This window comes from Scyliorhinus canicula, chromosome 4 (genome assembly GCF_902713615.1).
Source record: "Scyliorhinus canicula chromosome 4, sScyCan1.1, whole genome shotgun sequence".
In the NCBI taxonomy this organism is placed as follows: domain Eukaryota; kingdom Metazoa; phylum Chordata; class Chondrichthyes; order Carcharhiniformes; family Scyliorhinidae; genus Scyliorhinus; species Scyliorhinus canicula.
The window spans coordinates 59,762,530-59,781,770 of record NC_052149.1 but is presented as its reverse complement, the minus strand read 5'-3'; the positions used below and the strand labels follow the sequence as shown (position 1 = coordinate 59,781,770).

The window sequence follows — 19,241 nt, the reverse complement described above, 5'->3', positions numbered from 1 at the left end:
TGACCATGAAATAATTGCCATAAAAACCCATCTGGTTCGCTAATGTCCTTTAGAGAAGGAAATCTGCTGTCCTTACCTAATCTGGCCTATGTGTGACTCCAGACCCACAGCAATGTGGTTGACTCTTTAATTCACCCTCAAGGACAATTAGGGATTGGCAGTAAATGCTAGCCCAGCCAGCGATGTCCACGTCCCATGAAAGAACAAAAATAGGATGAAAAGTAGAAAAAGCAAAAGACAGAGAGAGAGGGAGTCAAACTGGTGGAAGATGGAGGCAGGAGAGTTGGGGAGGGGGGATAGGATAAGGAGGAAAGTGAATGGGAGAGAGAAAGAGCAGCAGAAGTTGGGAAGAGGTAGATGATAGATACAAATGGTATTTAGGGCATCTTGGCTCACCCATCCAAAAAAGTTACATGTTTCCCAGTAAGAGGTCATTTATATTTTTATCACTCTGCGCAAATAACATCTACTTTCCACTGCTGTCATATTATTCTCCGCAACATTACTTGTGTTACACAACTGAACGCTACCATTCTTAACTGGTATTAAATCTCAGCCAGCAATTGGACAGGTAAGGAGAGTTTTCAGAGGTATAATCATGCATGCACAAAACTCTCTTCCCTGTCTAATACAGAATGATGTGGCACCTCATGCCGCTCTAATTGATTCATTGATATCCATAATGTAACACCTTAGCATTGCTTAATGAGCAAGAGAGGCTAGTAGGAAAAAGATACATTTTACACATTACTGAAACTCTTCGGGAAAAGGGGCCTACTGATGTTAGCATATTAGTATAAGGTTAGATGAACAAAGCTGCTGAGAAACACAAATGTAACGTTCCATCAGGTCTTTAGAGCAAAGCTACGGTCAAATTTTTACACAACTTTAATCAAGAGTGTTTGTGTAGCATTTAGAAATTTTCTAGAATTGTTCTTAAGTGTATGTATTGCATAGATAATCCACAGTAGCTTGTCATTAGTTAACAACATGTATTTGTTATCAGCTTTTTAGCCCTATCCTAAACCAGAAGGTCAGATAATGCATTTATTCATGCAAATGACAAGAATGTAGGTTGATTATCTGCCTGTCTTCAATAGGATGTTAAAAGAGTTTAAAAATGCTGTGTTAACTAAAGATTAGGGTCTCGAGGGAGCAATTACCACCCTCTAAACCCAGTGTCTGTAGGCTTGCTTGCTCATTGCATGATTTAATCTGTTTGTATAGCAGGTGTAGTAATGAGATAAGGAAAGGCTGAGGGTGTTTATTGACTGTGTTATGTCCAAACCACAACAGATCTGCTAAAAGGGTCTGCTTCACCCATTGGGATGCATTTTTACCCTTTACATACTAATTCTTTGCAATCTATTGCAGTCCGTCTCTTGGGGAATCATATTCCAGAAAGCAAAAATAAATAAGGCATAAAATAAAAAAATTTCTCAGTTAAACCCATCAATGTTAATTGCATTTGATTCTGTCATAGCATAAAATTTGCGCTCATATTTGACTTTCATATTTTGCTTATAAAATTTTGTATAAATAACAAAGAAAATATCTTTTAAGGTACACCGTATATAGCGCATGAATCATGTGGAAAATATTCTGTCATCAGTTCGAAAAGACCAAAGGTATTGGGAGGAATTCTCTGGTCGTTGCAATTCACATTTTTCACCGGCAGCGCACCCCCGCCCGTGGGTTTCCCGGTGGCATGGGTGGTTGCAGTGGGAAATCCCATTGACAAGCACTGAGAAGATAGAATCCCGCTGCCAGTGAACGGCGCGTGGCCAGAAAACACGCAGCTGGGGACCTGAGAATTCTGCCCCTGTTTTCAGCACTTGACAAGCTCTGCTTCCAACCCAGACCTTTTTCTGCACTCCAGTGAAACTTTGGTGCCCTGTTAACATCCCACAATTTATCCATCACCAAGATTGCTTACTCCCACATCAGCAAAATTGGCCACTGTTCCCCCCACCTTACACTCACCGCTACATTTATCCAGATTGTAGTTATCGCTAAACTCAATTTTACCAATGCTCTATTTCTTGCTCTCCCATGTTCCATACTCCAAAAACCTATCCTCCTCTGCATTAACTCCCACTCACCATCATCTTTGTATTGAATTGAAAGTCCTTCTACATCCTTGACCCACCCAATCTCAGCAACTTCCTCCAGCCATGTACCCGCTCCTGCGTCCATTGGCCCAACCCTGGCCTTTTATCATCATGTCCTTCCTTTATCCCATTGGCCGAATAGCCTTCAGTCACGTCTCATATTGTTTAAGGACTCCTAACCCCTTCCACTTCTTCATTTTCACTCAACCTTTAAAAACATTATTTTTGACCAAGCCTTTGATTACACCTCCAACTGTCCCACTATGGCTCATCTTATGCTCCTGTTTAATTTGCTTCATTACCCGTGAAGTCCCTTTGTGAATAATACCATGGTAGTTTAATGGGTATATTGTAAAGATTAATGCATCTTGCAGTAACTTACTTGTGTGCCTGCTGATTTTTCTAAACTACAAACACTTCACTCATGTGGTCTATATAATTATTATGGATTCTTTATGATGCTCTGCCTACCATATATTATCTCACATCCATTTGTATTTCAAGTTCAGTGAAACAGGTGGAATAAACAATAATGTCAGAGAGCGATGATAATAGAAGGGTTGAAAGATTTAAACTTTGTTCATATTTTAGGAACCAGAATAAGGTAAGTTTGATGTTGCTATTTGTAGTACAATGCCACTCTGAAGCGTATCTGCTTAATCATTTCCTGCTCGGTGCTCTTTCGAAGCAGTTAAAGGAATACATTCTTCTTTATCTCTAACCACATATCAAAATAAAATAGCTATGATTAATTGATAGTGATCTCAGAGTCAACCCCAGAGAATATGTTATTATGTACACATGTAATTGCAAAACCACTGAGTGAGTGCAAGCCCATGGTGTTAGTCCAAAAAAGAATTGCGCTCAGTAATTATGGAGAGAGGAAAGAATGATACAATACAAGATGATTTTGGGTAAGTGATGTGAAGAAGTTATGCTGTGGCAGGGTACCTGCGGCTGCACTTACTACAGTTCTGGTAGTACCAATGTAGTAGAAACCAGTGGTACCAGTGCCTCGAATATGATGGAGAGCCACTTTTAGGAGATTGGTTTCCCATGCCACTGGAATAAAGCGCTGGCACTGACAAGAGTTTTGCATTTCTGCCCTTTGTGGATCTTCAGCTGAACATTGGGGAAAACTGTAAATGTAGCTTGTAAGTGGCGCAGCTGTGCAAGATCAGTCATGGAAAACCACCTTAAAGTCACATTTATAATTACTGTGTAAACTTGTTTTATTATTACTTCAGGCACTGTGAAATTCATTTGATAATACTGTATAGAGCGCCACTGATGTTAATATATAATGATAATCTTTTATTAGTGCCACAAGTAGACTTACATAAATACTGCAATGAATTCACTGTGCAAAGCTCCGAGTCGCCACACTCCGGTGCCTGTTTGGGTATTCTGAGGGAGAATTCAGAATGTGCAATTCACCTAACAGCATGTCTTTTGGGACTTGTGGGAGGAAACAGGAGCACTCAGAGGAAACCCACACCGGCATTGGGAGAATGTGCAGACTCATACAGACAGTGACCCAAGCCAGGAATCGAACCTGGGTCCCTGGCGCTGTGAAGCAAAAGTGCTAATCACTGTGCTACCATTGCACATCTGTTTTATAAATGCAAAATCTGAGATGGGTTTGTAGTCTAAAAGTACCTGAATTTTCTGGCTCTTGGGTAGTGGGGATGGAGATTGGGACGAGGGGGATCCATATCAAATTATTCCCTGACACAGTCCCACCACAGGAGAAATTCCCCAGCATAAATTGGAGACGGGCCAAATTGCATAATTACAACAAGTGGCTGGTGAGTGGGGCGCAAGCATTTGCCCATGGCGGTGTGGCTTCCTGTACTCTGAGGAGGATATCAGCTTTGTGGAGGTGGAGCAACTCAGAGGTACATCAGAGCTAGTGGCTCTGTTGTCCAAACGAGGTTCAGGCAGCACAGGCAGCCTCAACATTCTCCCTACGGGGGTGTTTCTCTCCAATTGGTCTGGATGAGTGCGGCTCCAACAACACTCCAGAAGTTTGATGCCATGGATGACAAAGCAGCCCCTTGATTGCTCTCCCTTCCACAAACATTCAAACCCTCCACCACTGAAGAACAGTGACAGCTGTAACATCTAAAAGATGCACTGCAGTGACTAGCCACGGTTCCTTGGACAGCACATTCCAGATCCACGACCACCAGCATCTCAAAGGACAAGAAGAGCAGGTACCTGGGAACCCCACCACCTGGCGGTTCCCTCAAAGTCACTCACCACCCTGACTTGGAAATATATCGCCATTCTTGTCGCTGGGACAAAATCGTGTAACACCCTCCTGAACAGCACAGTTCCTACACCTCAAGGGCTGTGGCGGGGTTCAAGAACGCAACTCACCACCACCTTCTGAAGGGCAATTAGGGATGGGCAATAAATTCTGGTCTAACCAGTGATGCCCACATCCTGTAAATGAATTTACCTTTTGCCTTCAACTATCCTCAATTTATTGTATTTATGATTTCTACTTGCCTGTCTCTACAGCACCCATCTTTCCCAAAGGCAGCGCTGAGACTTCAGGGCTGCCAGCCCTCTAATTAGTCATCAGCATTAGGAGTTCGCCGGCTGTTCTTAATTGGACACTGGGTAAGACAGCTGCCAATTGGGAGGTTGGATCTGGAAAACTCACCAAGCTGATCCCGCTGCTGGCAAGCATGGGTTCTGGATCTACATTTGGTTTGGGATCGGGGTCCCAAACCCCACGGTATAATTCAGCCCATTGTTGTGGTAGCTTCAGCCCACTTATCATCAAGCAGCATTTATGGTGGAAGCTGCCCCAAATGAGATATTACTTTTAATTTTATTTAGGTAAGTCACCTCTGCAAAGTCTGTAGAGAACTTGAATGTATGGCCCTGAACCTCCTGGGAGAGGCAACTCAAGTTTTTAAAAAATATTTCTATTTAAGGCTTTTCAACAAAAATATGAATATACATAATATCTAAACTACATCACACCAACCGAACAAACAAGCACAATCCTTTAGTCCCCCCCCCCAGACACTGACCCTCAGCCACACCCCGCATTCCCCATTTTTGCCCCCTTACCCATGCACACACACACAACCCCCCCCCCCCCTCCCCGCCGTGTTCCGACATTCCAAATATCGGCATCTCCTGACTCAGGGCCACTGCCACACGCAGAACCTCGGATATAACATCTGAGAATCCCTGCTAGAAACTCCTCAATCATGGATCCACCCAGAGCATGTGGATGTGATTTGCAGGCCCTCCCACACACCACCCACACCTATCTTCCACCCCCTCAAAAAAACTTGCTCATCCTCGCCACTGTCATGTGGGCCCTGTGCACCACTTTAAACTGGAGAGGCTTAACCTCGCACACGACAAGGATGCATTCACCCTCCGCAAGGCCAGCAATTCAGGTTTTGTTTACCTGACAATTTTTTTCATCCTATCTCCCCCTACCTTCCAACTCAGTCTAGGTAAGAAAAGGGCATCTCCAGGCTAGGCCTCTGGAGAGTGGTGGGGGAAGGGGAAGGTATCTGGGGTTCGGGTCAGGGTTTGGTGGGAGGGGGGTTGGGTTAGGCCCTGCTGTTGGAGGTGAAGTTAGTCAGTCTGGGGGGGGGGGGGGTGAGTCGGTTGGGTTAAGCCTGGAGGGTGGCAACCTTGGGAGTTGTGGGTGTGAGATTTGGGCCTGGCAAGGTGGGGTGTGGTGGGAGGGATGGGTGGCAGCGGAATGGGGAAATCCCCTGGATTGGGGAGTTTCCACTGGGAGGTGTAGCCCTTTGGGGATGGGAAGGGCAATCCCTGGGGGGTCAGAGGGATCTGTGAGACCTTTGATGGGGAGTAGTCGGGAGGAGGGAGAAGGGGGAATAGGGGAGTCTCTTGGTGGCGTGGTCTGTGTCTGTCCACTACCCAGAAGTTAGGCTTTATTCCTTCTAATCTGTTGTGGATAACTATTGATGTAACCAAGTTGAAACCATCTGAAGTTTGTATTTAAATTGTATTTTCAGATGGGTCCCAGTGCAAGGCAACTGCCCTTGGGAAGTTTGCATTTCCCGGGCAATTGCGGAACATCCGGGTGGAGGCGGGGTTCCCCAGCGCATCCACGACACGGCACCCTGGAGCTCTGAAGATACAGCCCACTATATTAGTTGCAGACACAACAATGTCAAATATTGATGAAATAATAGCCATAAAATAGTTAATATATACTTACCTTATCACATATCCATGGACCTGTTAACTACAAATAGGATTGAAGTGATTTGTTGTGGTTGACACTGCACAACAAATATACTGCTGCAATGCAATTTGCTGTCCAATTATTGCAATTTTACTATGAAAGTGTCAATTATTAACACTGGACAACTAATAAATCACAAAGTCCTGTGGTAGTACAGAACTTGAGTGTTGCTGAAAGAAGAGACATTTTTGTCAAAGCTTTTCATCTTTCATTCATCAGAACCATCGCAAGAATACAATGCAATGTCTTATAAAGCAAAATTGACCAGTTTAGGCCTATACTCTCTTGAGGTTAGAAGAATGAGAGGACATCTAACTGAGGTATACAAGATGATAAAATATATTAACAAAGTAGATGTAGAGCAAATGCTTCCTCTTGTGGGTCAATCTAGAATGAGAGGTCATAGTTTTAGAATAAGGGGTAGCAGATTAGAAGAAATCACTTCTCTCAAAGAGTCATGAATCTGTGGAATTCACTATCCCAGAGTGTGGTAGATGTTGGGACATTGAGTTTATTTAAAGAGGAGATTGACAGATTTTTAATTATTAATGGGTTGAAAGATTATGGAGGACAAGCAGGAAAGTGGAGTTGAGGTTGAGATTGGCAGATCAGCCATGATCTTATTGAATGGTGGAGCGGGCTCTAGGGGCTAAATTACCTACTCCTGCTTCTTACATTCTCATGAAATCAACACATTTATACCATATGAGAAGAGAGTACTGATTGGTTGGCAAGTTGACTCTGATGGATAGAGACGTTACCATGGAGCATGCACCAGTTGATTGTGTCAGACAGTTAACTGCCAAGCATTGTTTCAAATTTCAACCAGGCTGCTTGGATTCTGCTTGGCCAAGGCATTGCCCTGAGGAATTACCCAGCGAATATCTGTCACTTATTTTGTTCAGCTGAAACATTTGTGTCTGCAAAGAACAGGGCCCAGTGTATTAATATATGTAGCTTCCAGTACATGCAAATGCGCCACACTGCGAGCCCATCTGACAATCTTAAATTGGCTGTCAACATATTTCTTGGCATACTGAGGATTATTTAGCAAATATTGTCCAATTACAGAATAGCATCTAATGTTGGACACTGTTTTGAGGTTTGCAAATACAGGCTATTTGGGGGCAAACTGTAACTTGCCCGTTGTGAATAGCAGAAGGGACATGCTGTTATAAATAAGTTGTTCCTAACCATGATGTTATTGATATAACAGAATCAACAACTTGCATTTATGTTGTGGCTTTAGCAGGCCGCAAATAATGGCACAATTATTCCTGGCCAGCATGTAAATTATTTTGCCTGGAGACTCCATTTCTATTTTTTTTTAAATAATCTTAATTGTCACAAGTAGGCTTACATTAACACTGCAATAAAGTTACTGTGAAAAGCCCCTAGTCACCGCATTCCGGCGCCTTTTCGGGTACACGGAGGGAGAATTCAGAATGTCCAAATTACATAACAGCACGTCTTTCGGGGCTTGTGGGAGGAAACCGGAGCACCTGGCGGAAACCTACCCAGACACTGGGAGAATGTGCAGACTCCGCACAGTCAGACAAGCCGGGAATCGAATCTGAGACCCTGGCGCTGTGAAGCAAAAGTGCTGCCCACTGTGCTACCATGCCGCCCATTAAGTGACAGGGATTGATTTTATGCATATCATTAGTATGTAGCAAAATTATCAATTTGTATTGTGCATTTTACTGGAGAAATCACCTCACACTATCAAGTGAGGTTGCTCAGTTTTTTTTGCTTTTCATAGAAATTCTTAAAATATACTCTGTTTGCGGAGTAAGTGCTGTATTTCCCACCCCACCTCCAACTCCTAACATACAAACAAGGAGCAGGAGTAGTCAATTCAGCCCCTCAAGTCTGCTCTGCCATTTGATAAGATCATGGGTGATATGATAACCTCCAATCTGCATTCTGCTAACCCCAGATAACCTATCAGCCCTTTACTTACCAAGAATCCATCCAGCTTTGTCTTCAAAATATTCAAAGACTCTGCTTCCGCCATCTTTTCAGGAGGAGAGTTCCAAAGACTCATGACCTTCTGAGATTTTTTTTTTAACTTCATCTATTAAATGGGCAACCCTTAATTTTAAACAGTGACCCCGAGTTCTAAGTTCTCCCACAAAAGGAAATATCCACTCCACATCCACCCTTTCAAGATCCTTCAGTATTTTATGTTTCAGTTGAGCTGCCTCCTATTCTTCTAAATTCCAGCGGACATAAGCCTAGCCTGTCCAAACTTTCCTCATAAGACAACTCACCCATTCCAGGTATTAGTCTGGTAAACCTTTCCTGAACTTCTTCCAACTGACAGAATAGCGTCAATGTGCCCCAAATGAATTTATGTAAGGACAATAAAGTGAAATTGAATTTAATTGAATAGAATAGACACTTTGCCTTTAACACAGTAACATTCCAGGGCACTTCATAGAAATCTAAATTGACAAAAAGCTATACTAAGATGGGTAATTAAACGCTTGATGGAAGAGATGGGGAGATATATATTCTTTTTTTATGTCTGTTTAAAGGAAACTTTTAGCCTCTGGGTCTAAGATAAGAAATTGCTACATTTGTTTAATAGGAAATTGAATTCTCTCTTAAATAAGGAATCCAAATTAAAGAATTTCTGGTGAATTTATTTTAGTCCTTGAACATTTTGGGTAAGTACTCGGGTAACATGGGGTGAAGAAATTATTGATACTTAATAGTCATTGTGATTGGTCTACCTTTAGTATAATTTGGTAAATATAAAAATACTCAAGAGAAATTAAGGGACTTCCAATCAATGTGCAAAGCAAGCTTTTTGCTGGCTACATTCAATGTGAAAAAATTGATATGCTTCAAGGAGGATCAATTAAAAACCTTTCCTTGTATTATTTCTGTAATTTAGCTCACAGGAAATACTATTAGTTTACTGGCTTCCTACATCCATATTGACAAAATTGATTTATTTATCATGCCAAGTAAATCATAGATCTATATTTTCTTAGGCCAGAGATTTTGCACTCAGAATGGGAGAGCCGGTTTTGGCAATGTAAAGACAGAGGGTGGAATTCTCAGTTTGGGAGATTGACTGTTGACACCAGGACTGAATTGCATGGGGTTCGCGTTACCGTTGGTGGTACTAGTTCCAGAGCAAATCAGGATTTGATAATTTGCAGTAGTCTGCCCACCTGAATCTAGAGCAAGTCTAATTGTCAGCTGTGTCAGCTGGATTCGTTGGGGCTGGAATTTGCGCTGGGGAGCTTGATGAGCTGGAGCTGTTATAAGCACTTGACTCCCCACACACTCTCATTCCAGGGTAGGAATGGAAGGATACGGACTCAGTAAGTGCAAATGGTTTTAGTTTAGTCGGAGGACCTTCCGAACCCAGCAATTAGCTGTAGTCCAGAAAGATATTGCGCTTCTGGAAAGAATGAACCCATCACTGGTGGAAATGGGGCTACAGGAGGGGGTGTCAGCAACATTCCAGTGCCTGCAGGCACAGTTGCCCTCAGATACAGGAGATTGTGCCAACAATGCGTGGCACCCAGGCCAACACCGAATTGGTGGCATCCCCGGTGGAAGCTTTGGATGAGAAATTCACAGCCATGAGTCAAGACATCCAAGCTTGGGGCACACTTTGCGGTCGATGGCTGAGGCTCAGGACAGGGGAGCCCAGTCACAGGCAGCCATATACCGGACCCACACGGACATTGCTGTGACAGTCCAGAGCATGGCCCAATCACAAAGGGTCATGGTTGAGGGCGTCGCGAGCATTGGCCAGGCGCTGACTGTCCTTGGCCAGTCACAGAGGGACATAACCAAGGCGCTGAGGGGCATGACCGAGCACAGTGGCACATGTCACACTCACTGAGGGACATGTCCCAGTCCATGGGCTGGATTCTCCGCCATCGGGATGTTCCATTTTGCCGGCAGCCCGGGGGTTTTCTGACGGCATGGGACTGCCCCAGAATGAGAAACCCCATTGACCAGCCAGCGAAACGGAGCATCCCGCCGGCGTGCTAAACCAGAAATCTGAAGAATCCAGCCCCTTGTGTTTCATGGTTGAGGGCATCGAGGCCCTGACTGATGGTGGAGCCTCTGGTGCTCTCTCTGGCCTCACCTCTGTCCCATGGATTAGCCTGGGGGTCATCGAACATCCCGAGGGAGGAGGAAGTGATAGGACCCTTGCCTGTCCATCCCCCAGGGAAAGTGCTGGAGTACCGCGGTGTGTGGGGGAGGGGGGGGGGGGGGGGGTGGGGGGGGATTTGGTTGTGTTAGGTTGGTAGTAGGATGTGGGTGTTGGATGGACAATTGGACCTTCCACCTGGGGTCACCCTCAGGGAACAGGGCCAGAAGTGTGAGGCCGTCTTTATAGGGCAGCTTACCCAGTGAGTGACCCATCACCATCCCAATAACTGCACCTCCCCCTCAACCCCACCCCCATGTCCCCAAAAGGTATATGGGCCCGCGAGATGGAATGGGCAGCACACATGCAAGGATGACCATGATTCAGCCTCTGATCTTCGGATAAGCATTCTCCAAGGTGGCCTTCAGGACGCGCAACAACGCAGAATCGCCGAGCAGAAACTTATAGCCAAGTTTCGCACACATGAGTACGGCCTCAACTGGGACCTTGGATTCATGTCGCATTATATTCACCCTCCACCATCTGGCCTGGCCTTGCAAAATCCTACCAACTTCCCTGGCTTGAGACAATTCACACCTCGTTAACCTGTGAATATCCCTCTCTCCAGTTGCTCCGTTTGGACCTGTAAGGACTTAATCACCTTTGTCTTGCATCTTTGACTTTGTCTATAAATATGTTTCTGGAACCTACCTCTTCATTCAACTGAGGATGGAGCAGTGCTCTGAAAGCTAGTGATTCGAAACAAACCTGTTGGACTTTTACCTGGTGTTGTTAGACTTCTTACCAAATTAAAGAGACCGAGCTGCAGGGAGAAAACTTTTAACAAAGCGGACTTTTGAGAAGCAAGTATATCTGAAGGGATAGCCGAAGGTTGGTGACTACTTCCTAAGGGCCTTTGGAGCAGTGGTGCTCTGCTTGGCACAGCTGACTATCTGGGAGTGTGCGTGGAAGGTGCAGCTTGAATTCACTTGGAGATCTGGGGAAAGGAAGCTTGGAAAGAGAGGTTGAAACCCTGGAAGTGTATCATTGTTGGAGACGTCTGAGTGAATGTCTTTGTGAGAGAACTCCAAGGCGAGTTCTTCAAACATGGAGATTGGAGGCCCTCATGAGAAACACAGGCTTTCAGTGGGACTGCTTGGCTCACAGTGTGACAAGTATCTTGGGAGTTGATGCGAAATCCATAGAAACTTGGTTTTAGAGTGTGTCCGACTGCAGTTCACCTATTCATTTACGTAGACTGTATACTTACTGTGAACATTAGCGTCTAGAATAGATTTTGTAACTTATGTTATATTTATGAATTTGTATATGTATCTGTAGAGGAATTGTTGGGGTGAAGCAGCAGTATAATATAGTTCATCTTTTCTTGCTGAATAAATTCTCTTGTGACTATGTTCCACGTTTCTGAACAAAAGAACAGTTAGGGTCTATCAAGCCAGGTTCCATCCATTAGCTGGCATCGTAACTCATAAATTTAAATCTCCTTTTTAAATTTCTGTGGCAGTGAACACATGTAAGTGGCAGGTAGCCCTTGGTGTCCAATTCATGATTTTCTGGTACATATGGTCTTACAAGTTGACTTAAGATGCCAAGAATAATCTAATTTAAACTATAAAATATTTCCTTTAGATGGCACTTTTTATCCGCCTTTTTCGGTAATTTGTCTTTTCATTTTTCAACTAACTTGAGTCCTTTTGGTTTGCCTTCAGGTCATAGCTGACACAAATATCACTGCTATCGCAAGCCAGCTTGAAAATATATCAAATAGTTCCAACTTGAGCTCACCCTCCGACAATCGGCCAGAAGAGTCAGAGTAAGTATGAGGCCAATCAACTCAGACCCTGTTGATATGTGTAACATTCTATGCTGAAAGATGGGAGTTATAATTGGCTCTGCATGCAAGCACAAATTCTGGCTTTTACAAATTTTCCACAATGTTTCATTAAATTAATTTCTGTCATGTGTACATAATTTTGCCGTTGCGCAAGAAACAGAGTACACAAACTGTGCAGTACTTATAATTAAGTACATAAAATTATTTTAATTTTTTTCTTGTTACCTAGTCTCCCTAGTTACCTCCTTGCACCTGAATGGAAAACCATTGATGGCAACAGAATAGAGTTTGTGACAAAACAAGGCAGCTCACCGCCACCTTCCCAAGGGCAACTAGGAATGGGCAATAAATGCTGGCCAAGCCAGTGATGCCCACCTCCCATAAATGAATTTTTTAAAATGAAAAGGCATTTATATAGAACCCTTCACAACCTCAAGACATTCCAAAAAGCTTGACAGCTTTTTTTGAAGTCATTGTCATAAATTAGGAAAAGTGAAACGAATTGCCAAATTTTGGTGCATTGGTTGGAGTAAGAAAGTTGCCTAGGTCACCAGACCAACTCCCTGGTCTCTGAATAGTTCCATTACATTATCTGAACCCGCAAAACAGACAAACGGGGCATTTAACCTGTTATCCAAAAGCGCTGCATTGAAATATTAACTTAACTTGAATCTACAAGCTTCTGATCCAAAGGCAAGAATCTATCAACATAGCCAAGCTCATTAAAATCACAGAATTAAGGAATTGTCACAGTAGAGGCAGAGACCATTTGGCCCATCGTTTTTGTGCCAGCACACCACCGGAGCAATTTACCTTGTGCCACTTCCCTGCCTTCTTTCTCCATGTAGCCTTGCACATTCTTCTTTCTCAGATAACAATCCAAGTGCCTCTTGAGTGTCTTGATTGAACTTGCCTCCATCGTAGGCAGTTTATTTCTATAGATTATATTAACTCCTGGCCTTTAGCCATAGATATCAGTCTCAAACAAAGTATGTAAATTACCAATTTATAGTTGTACCATTTGTTTCATGAACACACCTCCCAATTTCAGCCCCAGGCAGTGGAAGCTTGAGGTACGTGACAGTAGTCTTTAATATCACACAAAACCCATTAATGCACAAGACTTTCCTGATCAAATTTTCAAATGGGCCGACAAATAGGAAGGGCAATAACAAAAGAAGGATCAGAGATATAAATGGCACACAAATTAAAATAGCTTTTTACAAGATAAGTAAAGCAGCTTGTAATACAAGCAGCAATATCTCAATGAGGTAAAGGTTTAAATTAAAAAATAAATTGAGTTAATCCCAACATTTAAAAAAAAAATTAAGCAAAACTTAAGGATAAAAATGACCACAAAATTGTTATATTCAAATGTGAAACCAAAATAGGAAAGGCACAAAATGATGCACAAAAAATTGGATTATCTAGTTTTTCCATTAATATTACAAATATGGTGCTTTACATAATATCTTAACTTCTTATTCACTAATAGTATGTCTTTGAGTAATGCCACAGTGACCCATCAGTGTATATTCTGAGTTTCAAAGCAAAAAGCTTGATTCTTTTAAATTATCTGTTTACTATTAGTGAAGAATGTAATGCTTTATTTTTGAGGTTTTGTTCCTATTTTACATTTGTTAAAATATCTAATTTCATGTATAGTACTCCAACAATAAAAATTACAGAGTGTACACAAACATTATGAATAAACTGTACTTTCATCATCAGACATCCACAGCATATAAACATAACTTTAGAGAAAGGAGCGGATGGACTAGGGTTCAGTATTGTTGGAGGACATGGAAGCCCTCATGGAGATCTGCCAATCTACGTTAAAACAGTGTTTGCCAAGGTAATTATATAATTCATGATAGATTTTCAAAGTGGTATTCAACATTGCATCAGAAGTGAGCAACAGTTAGAATCATAGAATCCCTGCAGTGCAGAAGGAGGCCATTCAGCCCATCAAATCTGCACTGACCGCACCCCCCCCCCCCCCGCATGTCCACGCCCCTGTCCACCCCATCCTATCCCCATAACTTAATCTTCACAGCCCTTGACACTAAGGGGCAAATTTACATGGCCAATCGACCTAATCCGCACATTTTTGGATTATGGGAGGAAACCGGAGCACCCGGACAAAACCCAAGCAGACATGGGGAAAATGTGCAAACTCCACACTGACAGTGATCCAAGGCCGGAATTGAACAAGGTTCCCTGGCACTGTGAGGCAGCAGTGCTAACCGCTGTGCCGCCCCATCCACTGTGGAGATTAGCATGTGTGCTGGGTTGGTGAAGGAGTACGTTTTTTTCAAAGATGTTTAGAGTACAGAATTGTAGGATTCCATTATGAGTTGAATGTTTTGTGCCATAAACTTTGTTTTGAAGTAGTTTACTTTGTGCGTAAAAGTTTGCCTGAAGTGAAGTCCTTTTGTTTCAGCAATGTTTCAGCATTTCCAGCCTCCATTATCCGAATGTCATTATTTAAATTTGTGAATGAAATATTAATTTGAATTAATTTCACTTTTGTGATTGTTCACCAACACTTGGGTGAGGGGAGACAGGAAGATGCAAATCCAGACAAAGTAATCCCTGCCATTTTTTCCCCAGTGTTAATATATTTTCATGCACAATTCAAATGTTGTTAAACAATTGGTTCCCCAGTATCTGATTTGAGGATACCAAAGTTCCCATGTAAGGGTTGACCCAGTAATTGTCCAGAAGGGCTAACTTCCCCTGGACCATTGTGCTGGGTTTGGAACCATCTGATCAAGTGATTTAAATCACTAACTTTGGATGGTTCTGCCAGTTTTACACTCAGTTACTCTGAAAGAATTAGAAGGAAAAAAAGCACTTTTAACTTCAGAATAACTATTTTAAATACCCAGACTAAACACTGCACGTACAACCTCCCTCAACACCACCGATCCCCGAGGAGACACGTCCCCAACCCCCACCCCACTGTATTCCCCAAGCTCCACCCGACCCTCCTCCAACTCCCCACATGACCCAGCCCGAACCCCCAACCTGACCAAGACCACCCCCCCAACAACCCGACCAAGACCCCTCCAACTTAACCAAGAACCCCCTGACCTGACAAACAACTCCCCAAATCCAACCCAACCACTTTTCCCGACGCCCCCCAGACTGGTGCCGTGAAAAAGGGCTTGTCCTCCTTTGTTCCGCAGCTTCTTCTACTGGAGCCGGGGACGCAATCGCTTACTCAGTCCCACTTGGCCTGACTTAGGAAGGTTGGGTGAGACAGCCACTTTACTATTCAAGTGCTGGGAAGTCACGACAGAGTGGCAATCCGCCACTGATTGCCACTCTGAGGAAGTTATATCCATTCATTTTCTTTCTCCAATAATCTGGTAATGAAGGAATCGAGCTGTCTTTACAGAAGTCCTTGTTTCATGTGGTGATTTCTTGTCCTGTCTTTGTGGAGTTGTTCTATACTTTTCCTTCCTTCTATCCCTCTCTTACTCTTGGTCTCTCTCTCCCTCTGTCTTCCCCTTTATGTCTCGCTGTCCGGCTGTCTTTCTCTGTTTTATTTTTCTTCCTATGGTGCGTTGCCTGTTTGTCCCTGTTTATGTATCTGTTTCCCTTCGCGCTTATAGGGTCTTTCTATGCTTGTGGTTGTGTCATGTTCCAATTCTCTCTCTCACTTCTTCTAACTGCACTGGCATGGTATGCTAATCGCTACCGATTTATTGGTTATTCATTGCCCCCAAAATAGAGATTTTTACCTTGAATTTATTTCTCCTCCAGGCTTGATTCCAGCTTCCTCCAAGCTGCTAATATGTAACTGCATTCGTTCAACTTTTCCAACATGTCCAAGTGCTGTGTGTTATGAGATGCTGTCAACAGAACTCCTTGAAACATAATTAAAACTCACTGAACCTAGAGAGACCAAATCCATAATTGGAAGAGTAGCAGCAATAACTCCTCCAATCACAACTCTGCAGTCAGTCAATTCCTGCTCTCAACAACTGTCAGAAACTGACAGAGCAGGAACTGCTGTTTTTGACCTTGGGCAGCTTTATGGGTTTCCAGACAGTTTTTAGTTCTGATTTTTTAAAAGCCTGCAGTCTTTTGCCATCCCCCAGATTTTCCCACCCGAGGCAACCACCTAGTTTACCTAGTGTTCGCAATAGCAGGTGTCAGAAGGCTATTTGACCATGGACTGAAGACCTAGCTTTGCCTGCACTGGTTATACTGGACAGAACTCAGAAGGTTTTTTTAGTTCATAAGTTATGAGCACAGGTTTAACACCTCAATTGCTCCCCTGACGAGATCAGCTCGCTCATGGATTGTACTGAGAACATTCTCTCGTCGACACATTTTCATACCAGCTGGGCAGTGCACTAAATCACCAGGACAGAGGAGCTGATTCTTTTAAAATGGATCTCATTTTGGTTATGTTGCATCATGTAATCTTCATTAAAGATTCCGAATAACAGTTGCCAATTCATGCTGGCTGACCAAAAGTGCACTCAAAGTAATTGGATAAAATTGATTTCAGAATACTGAAGTATATATTAGCACGGCCTCTGAAAGAATAGAAATGTGCTGGTTCAGAGATACAAACCAAAATGTGCAAAAGAAAATTATTCTCAACTGTCAGCCACCTGGGTCCAATTGAATTTGTAAATTCTTGTCCTTTTGCAGGGAGCAGCGACAGATGACAGCCGATTAAAACGAGGAGATCAAATTTTAGCTGTAAACGGAGAAAGTCTGGAAGGTGTCACTCATGAACAGGCTGTTGCTATCCTTAAACGGCAAAAAGGAACTGTAACGTTAACAGTGCTGTCGTGAATATAACAATGTGGCCATGATTAATAGTGGCATCTCTGTTTAAATTCTGCCAAGAAATTATGTCACATTGCCAAACGCAGGAATGTCATTCAACTGAGATTGATTTTCAGACTTTAGACCCAATTCCCTTTTAACTCATTATTTTAATAACCAATATTGGTATGTTAAAAGAGAACAAACAAAATTACTATGCGTCAATCACTGTGCATTGATTTGTAAAAAAAATCCTCCTATTGATCTTATCCAGCTGCAGCTTCTTGACAAATCTCACTAAGTGCTCTCATATTTAAGCTTACCATGTAACTATAGTAAATTTCTGGATCTGTAGTGCCTGAGTCTGACTTTGGATACATAGGGGTAGATTTTAGTCTTCATCACATGGGCAGTAATCTGGCTGAACTGATCAACCACTCTTTACAGAATCCATCTGATTTTCATTCCACTGATTTTATTTTTTTATATATTTTGTCTGTTAAACCATTTATTTCATTGATTCTGCTTCTGCTTCCAACGTCTTTTTAGTTTTTATGGATTTTTTAAAAACATATATTTACAATGATTGTCTAATTTGCACTATATAAGTATGAAAACTTCTTTAGTTCCACACAACAACAAAAAAATTGTGGACCTTAATATAACATTTACCAATGTTTAGAGAAAATATCTTGCATGTCAAGCATTAGTTTTTCATGTGTGCACTCAACCTTTTGACTTCTGTCCATGTTTCACAAGGAAATTAAATTTTTCCACAGGTATTGAAGGTTGGTAGTATGAAACGATGAAATCACTCAGAAACAACTTATTTTTTGTTTGTAAAATTTAGCCGAAGTGGACTCTTGTTGCCTGATTTTAAGCCAAGAATATAAAGATGTGTGTGGGCTGGAATGAGAAGCGAACTGTCCACCCCTGCAGAGAGCGAGAGTCCGGGAGTTATGTCTTCCGTGCCTCACTAGCAGTTCTCGACACTGATTCCCTTCTGAAGCAAGTGGGAATTTCATCACCATCATAGAGTGGGAGTCAAATTTTATGAATCTTGGCAAAGATAAATAAGGAATGTGGGTTGTCCCTAACGGAGGAGTTCAGGGAGGGGGAGACCCAAGTTATCCTTTAAAAATCAGAAAAATGTACACTTAACAAGACCACCAGAATCCTGGCCAGTATGCATGAGATGGCGTAGTCGGACCTGCAGTTATAATGGCATGCATGGGGCAGCACGGTGGCCTAGTGGTTAGCACAACCGCCTCACGGAACTGAGGTCCCAGGTTCGATCCCGGCTCTCGATCACTGTCCGTGTGGAGTTTGCACATTCTCCCCGTGTCTGCGTGGGTTTCGCCCCCACAACCCAAAAAATGTGCAGAGTAGGTGGATTGGCCACGCTAAATTGCCCCTTAATTGAAAAAAATAATTGGGTAATCTAAATTAAAAAAAAAAAAAAATTTATAAAAATTTTTAAAAACATTTTTTAAAAAAAACAAAAAAATAATGGCATGCATGTCGTGATAACACATCACAACATTCCTCGATTACCTTTGTATCTCAATTTGTGAAATTCACAATGAATTGCTTAAAATTAAGAGCTCATTGTGCAGAAATCACAGATTAAGGAAGTTACCAATTATGACATGCTCCAGCATTTTTCTCAGAGTAGACTTCAAGTAAGAGGTTAGGGTAAGATGTTTCTAACACTTATTCAAACCGCTACAGCATATACCAGTGCCACATTTTGTCTTGTATATATAGGTCACTCTTTATGCTTTAAAGCGATGATTTAAAAGATTTTTTTAAATAGTGATGTTAACTTTTTTACTACCAATCACTCCATTCAGCTACATGCATTACAGTGTTGCTGTGTGTAGAGTGCTTACATTTAAATGTAATATAGCAGAATTAAGCTACGTTTCCTGTCTGTTTAAATGGTTCTTTGTGGTGGTGAACAGCAGCCTCTTGATTTCATTCTACTATACATCCCAAGTTTTTGCCTGAATATACTTTGTATATTCACTCAAATTATTAATTCTGGAACATCGAGGAAAAGCGATTAAAATCTAAGAGAGAAATATATAACATTGCAAAAATACTATGCCA

General features: G+C 42.3%; 1 protein-coding gene across 3 annotated transcripts in view; it reads left to right on the top strand.

Annotated features, from left to right (window-relative positions):
- LOC119964616 (inaD-like protein) overlaps positions 1–18,478 on the top strand; it is a 391,845-nt gene extending 373,367 nt beyond the window's left edge. For all 3 annotated transcript variants that reach the window (XM_038794319.1, XM_038794317.1, XM_038794318.1), the window contains exons 43-45: positions 12,214–12,317; positions 14,070–14,193; positions 17,010–18,478. In XM_038794319.1, the coding sequence (XP_038650247.1) occupies positions 12,214–12,317; positions 14,070–14,193; positions 17,010–17,156 (375 nt within the window). In that variant the 3' untranslated portion in view covers positions 17,157–18,478. The remainder of the gene's footprint in view (positions 1–12,213; positions 12,318–14,069; positions 14,194–17,009) is intronic.
- Positions 18,479–19,241: the final 763 nt, after the last annotated feature.